This window comes from Phyllostomus discolor, chromosome 1, assembly GCF_004126475.2.
Source record: "Phyllostomus discolor isolate MPI-MPIP mPhyDis1 chromosome 1, mPhyDis1.pri.v3, whole genome shotgun sequence".
Classification (NCBI taxonomy): domain Eukaryota; kingdom Metazoa; phylum Chordata; class Mammalia; order Chiroptera; family Phyllostomidae; genus Phyllostomus; species Phyllostomus discolor.
This window is the reverse complement of record NC_040903.2, coordinates 161,280,232-161,286,231: the sequence shown is the minus strand read 5'-3', so window position 1 is coordinate 161,286,231 and position 6,000 is coordinate 161,280,232. Positions and strand designations below refer to the sequence as shown.

The 6,000-nt window shown below is 39.0% G+C and overlaps 1 protein-coding gene across 3 annotated transcripts in view; it reads left to right on the top strand.

The window, feature by feature from the left end:
* Window positions 1-253: 253 nt before the first annotated feature.
* SECISBP2L (SECIS binding protein 2 like) overlaps window positions 254-6,000 on the top strand; it is a 48,247-nt gene continuing 42,500 nt past the window's right edge. For 2 of the 3 annotated variants that reach the window (XM_028505513.2, XM_036033310.1), the window contains exons 1-2: window positions 254-352; window positions 1,001-1,236. In XM_028505513.2, the coding sequence (XP_028361314.1) occupies window positions 1,213-1,236 (24 nt within the window). In that variant the 5' untranslated portion in view covers window positions 254-352; window positions 1,001-1,212. The remainder of the gene's footprint in view (window positions 353-1,000; window positions 1,237-6,000) is intronic. The other variant, XM_036033315.1, reaches the window with a different exon arrangement.

Below are 6,000 nucleotides of genomic sequence, written 5' to 3'. Positions count from 1 at the left end.
ACTAGCCGAAAAGGCAATTCAAGTCTTGACCGATGTCCCCTGAACATGACAAAGCAAACTTCTTAAAAATCCTCTTTCCCAGCTTGAATTTCCACGTCCATCACTCCCCCAAACAGGAGTCACCTCTCCTGTCTTCTTTCACTTCAGTGTAATTTAGCTTATACAGGTTCTTACTTACCGTCCTCACCCCGGAGCTGACCCGCGGGCGTGAACGCTTCCGGGCAGAGGCACCCGGTGGAGGGTGTGCCCGAGGAGATGAGCGCGGGGCATCTGCCAGGCGCAGCGAGTGCGCAGGTTCAGGGAAGTCCCCTTCCTCAAGGGGCTAAGGAACTGGAGCTAAAAGGAGCAATGAGTAAGCACAGTGGAAAAAAATAACATCCCAGACCTTACATAATTATCTACCGGGAGGTAGGATACCGACTCTGGGTGAAATTAGGGATTGTGAGATAGGCGGGATCCGTCTGGAGGTGAGCCTAGGGTCTGGACCTGGGCAATGAATGATCTAATTTGTAAGTATTTGTGGAGCCTTCTGACTAGTGTCTCTCGGGTGGCTGTTCTGTCGTCTTTTCCTTTACAGTCTCGGCTGACTTTTAGCTGGGTAACATAAGGATCATATGTCCAGCGGGCAGATAAAAACTCTTACAACTTTACTGAGAGGTGGTTTGGGATAATGACGTGGTCTCTGAGGTCCCTGAAGCTGGAGCCCGGGTGTCCTGGGTCCCAAGTGATCCGGTACCCCTCCAGTTTAATAGTCCACAGGGGCAGTTATGTCCAATACAAAGCTCTGAGTGGCAAGGGCACCTGCTCCTAGGACTGTGTACCTGGCCTCAGTCTCTAGGTGAGCCACTCGGGGCTCCACGAGCGTCCGCGCAGGCTGTCAGTAGTGGCCCCGCCCACTGCCCCTCTGTGGGGGGGGGGGGGCCGCTACTTATCCTCCCTCGCGCCGCCATTTTCGGCTACGCCTCCCGCACATTTAGACTCTTCTCGGCTTCCGTCCCAGATGATCCCACCCCAAGGGTGCCACCGCCTCCTCTATCTCTCGGAGCTGGAGCCTCTTCCTCGGCGAGTGGCGTAGCCGGACTCTGAGTCTGTGCCAGCCACCTAGGGGCGGAGGTCCGCAGCCTGGTGTAGACCCGAGCGGGGGGCCATGGAGAAAGCGGCCCGAGGCGCTCTCCAAACTGACTGAGAGGGCCCGTTGCGGCTGCAGGCGCCATGGACCGAGCCCCAGCAGACCAGGTACGGGCCGGGGGCTGGGGGTCGCCGCTTCCTCCCAGGCGGGCCCTTGACTCCGAGTGCGGGCCCAGACTGCCGGAGCCTTCGGGTTCTCGAGGGCGAAGACCTTCGCCTGGAAGCCTGGAGGCGCTCCGATCTCCTGCATTGTTCCAGATGCCGCCTCGGGCTTGGGGACGTTTTTCATCCCTGGTTAGCAGCCCCCACTCCAGGCTGGGAACTCGCTTTTGCTCCTCCTCCCCGGATTGGTGAAGGGGTCCAGAGGACTCCCGAGTTGTCCATGCTCTCCCAAGAGGGTTTATAACTTCTAGGGAATCTACCCCCAGCCCCTCCCCATTCTCTTCAGTTCTGGAATGTGTTTTTGAAGGTGGAAAGGCTTTTGAGGGCTTCTCACCCAGAGAGACTGTCCGAACGTGTGACAACTACCGAGGAAAAGGGGATTATAGACTTTTTAGGTATACGTTCCATTGAGCGAAGCATTGTTTTTACAATGGTTTTGGGGAGGTGTCCTTTTTAAGATATGAAATACTACCATTTCTCCTTGCTTTCCTACCTAACCACTTTGCAAGAATTAGTGATTTTAAAAAATTAAGTTTAAATCTTAAGGGTATAGGGCTCAAAGCATAAATTCATTTCCGATCCCAAAGTAGTCCCATTAGTGTTCTGTTTTTAGTTGCACCACCGAATTCTTGATTATCCATGTTAATAGATGCTGAAAATTAGGGCTTTTATGTTGTCATCACAACATAAAAGTAATCTAAAATAATGTTTTATTTCCCCCCAAAAGTTTTAAGTATTTTCCATTCTTGAAACCTCTGTGAAATGACATAAATTGAGGTCGAAGTTTTTTCACTACATTCCCCTCTACAGAGGAAGGCCTTGCCCAGTGATGAACTAGGCTAACAGATGAAGGAAAGGGAGAGATTTGTGATTTGCCTAATTATTTTACAAATGGAAAATAAGCACCTTAATAAATGATACAGGGTTTACCACATTCTTCTGTATGATTGATTGTATGTTGCTAATCAGAGCTCGTTTTGATTTTGAAATTGGGCTCCTTCTGCAGGCAAAGCACAGTTTCCTATTTGTGTATATTTGTTTTTACAAAAATTTTAATCGTAAAAAAGCTTTATGCGAATATGACTCTGAAAACACAAGTAAGTTTATGAAACAATACATGTACTTACTAAAGCAAAATTGATTGGAGCCTCTTGGCAAATACATACAGACTTTTCCTGTTACTCAGAGTATCCTATATAAAGCCTATATCTAATTTAATGAAAACCAGAATTTTAGGGCATCTATTTAAAATTCCTGAGATTTCAAAGCCTGACAAGTGAATAGGAAGTTTTCTTGAATGATTTTCTTGTATTCATGTCACTAATGAAAGGGTTCAACATTTTACCATGATGCCAGAACTATAACCAGTAAAGCTACCACCTGTATACTTAGGGTTTCTTTCATCCTTAGAGGAAATGTAATTAACTATTTAGATGGTAACCTGTGTGTGATTATCTTAACAGCAAGTGCTGTGAGTAGATTATCTGAACTAGATAGCCTCTTCCTTTTTCATTCTATGTTTTCCAAAGTCCACACCTATTTAAAATCCTGTAGAAATTTAAGAATTTTTAAAAAATGTAGTTTTCCTTTGAAGAATTCCCCCCCCCCCCCCCAGTACTTCCTGCCTCTTCCTCAGCCTAATGCCAGGTAACAGAAAAATTTCAAATGAGTTTATGAAACTGAAGCTTCTCTTCCGTTCACACACACTCTCAGGATACTGAGATCTAAAGGAGCGGTGCTACTTCACCTAGTTCATGCTGTAGGCAGTTAAGTTACTTCAAAGGGTCTCTGGATGGCCTCGAAAGCTGGTGCTTCATTTTATATTAGCATTTTTCTGGGACAAGATTCTGGTATTTTCATAATATTCTCAAAGGGATCCATCATTGAAAAAGGGTAAGAACCATTGACTTAATGGTAGATTAGGGTTAGAACTGAGATTTCTCAACTTTGTTCTCGATTGTTTCCACTATACCGGAGTAATGTAATGGTTTTCCCAGGTTATTAGGGGTATACTTTTATATTTTTTTACTAATGAGGTGAATTTAGATAAGTAAAAATCATGAAAAATATGTGATAATGTGTGAAATTTCCATTATTCCTCACAAAAACGTTTGTTTTTTCACTTTAAACCAGTGTTGGTTTATATTCAGAATTCCTGGGACTGCCTATGGCATTATAACTTATTACGATACTGAAGTGGTTAGCAATTAATATAAATTAGTTTTTTTTTTAAGTATTTAATACAGACTTTCTGCATTTCATCTTAATCTGATTGAAACCCCTGGAATATTGCCCAGTGTAACTTCTTAAAAAAATCTAAGTGTGTTTTTCCTGAAGGTATTCATGTTGCTGTTTTTGGATTACCTCTTATTTTAAACAATATATACAAATTTGTGATTAAAAGGATAAATTGTGTATATTTGGTCAAGATTATAATAAGTTGATCAAGATTATAAAAACTAAGTTACTAAGAATACCATTCTAGATAATAGTCCTAATTGCAATAATGACTATGTGAAAGAATCTTATAACTAGAGGAGAATTTCAGCAATAATCTCCTTTAGCAAAACTGTTTTAAATAAAAACAAGTAGCTGAATTTTAACTGCCAGAATTAGATGTTCTAAGAACAGATATGACTTGGTGTAATACAGTTTTTTGTCCTTCAAAAAAAAATGCTGGTATAAAGGGATGTGAAGAATAAATCATGGAGTTCATTTGGTTTATAAAGGCTTTAGTGTTTCTATTTTTAGGAAACCTAAGACAGTGTTCTGAGATTAAAAAGATATAAACAGTGGCTTTAGAAGTGACGAAACACTTGAGGTTTGTGGCCTCTTTTGTATTATTAAATAGTGTAAACATTGGCTTAATTTTTAGTATATCAACATTGAATAGGTTTTTTTAAAAATTTACAAAATTATTGATTGCCAATGTCTTTAATTGTTATAAAAGCAAATGTGTAACAAATAGATATGACTTCACACAAAGTACAATTTACCAATAAATAGAAAATTATCTGGCTTATAATTCTTTCCTTTAATGCATAAACTTCAAATAGCACTGTAACTTAAACATATTCTAAATAAGTTACTACATAATATAATACATAATACTTATAGTTTGCCTTTATAGATATAAGCTAGTGATCTGTCTTAACAGATTTTTAAAATAACACTTTTATAATTTTAAAAAAACAATAAATAATTCTCATTTAGTGAAAATACTATTTGGAAAATTTAAAAGATATTTTCCCCTAAACCCTTAATTCAAAGAGGAATTTAAAAAGTAGAACTATATGCTTTCAAAAAGGTAATAACATACTACATGTGAAAACCTATGGGATGTGGCTGAAGCTATACTCTGAGGCAAATGTATAGTGTGAAACATTTTAAAGGGAAAATAAAAATTAAGCATCGAAGGCAAGGAGGAGTTAGGGGGAAACCCCACAAAAGCAAAAGAGGAAATAAATGTAAAAACAATAAAGTAGATAATCTAAAACCTAATATTAAATTTAAGGATTTTTTTAGAAAAGTGTCATCATATTTTAATAGAATTAGATACATACAGTCTGTTTTAAGAAAGGGGTAAATGTCTGGATAGTAAAGCAGCTGGACAGACCTTAAGTTAAATACTTTGAAGTCTTGTAAAGCGTACATATAACTATTGCAGTTTATTTTGGCAAGTGGTTTACTTTCAGTATAAGCTATTCCAATAAGAAAACAATACAGCCAGCAGGTATTTTTTTAAGTATTAAATTTTTTTTTCATTCAGCAGACATTTGTTTTACCTTTGGCCATGGGAGAAAAAATATTTTAATATTTGATATATTTCTACTTTCACATAGAATGTGGAAGGTTTCCATGGTCATATTTTTTCTGTAGGTGTGTGGTACATATTGGAATTTCACTGTAGGAGAGTGTGTTACTTTGTTCTAGTTTCAGTTTTTTATATTAAGTGGGTGTCATTCTTCTGTTGCTTAATCTAGGAAAATTATTTGCCCTCTTTTGGAGGTTCTTAGAGCAGTTTAGTATGCATTTCCTGCTGATATGAGCTTAGTAGGAGTATTTGCACGTTTTCACTAAACCTGTCATACAGCGCTCTTTCCAGAATATGTGCTCAATGCATACTTATTGAATTACATAGGCTGTCAGTGATCCAAATGTATTTGTTTAACAAGAAAGTCTTTTAGCCTCAGCTGGTGTGGCTGAGTGGATTGAGTGCCATCCTGGGAACCAAAAGGTTGCTGGTTCTGTTCCCAGTCAGGGCACATGCCTGAGTGTGGACCTGGTCCCCAGATAGGGGCATGCAAGAGGCAACCTATCACTGTATCTCTCACACATCGGTATTTCTCTCCCTTCCTTTCTCCCTCCCTTCCCCTCTCTCTAAAATAAATAAATGACATATTTTTAAAAACCTCTTTTAAACAAGATTTTTATAGTTTCATGTTTGAATAAATTCTTGGATTTTCTAGATTATTCACATCAAAGAGGTTTTATTAACATTGGTTTTAATATATGCAAAATTTTAATTAGCGTAGGACTGTTTTCAAATACATGTTTCTGGGAAATTACGATTTTTCATTAATTTGGAAAAATCAATTTCTGAGAAAGATAATTTTACTACATAGTTTTTTAAAGCAAGTAGTACAGCAATTTGTTCTTTGTAGTTTAAAATTAAACCATATCTGTTTTTTTTTTTTGCTTTAAGAAGAC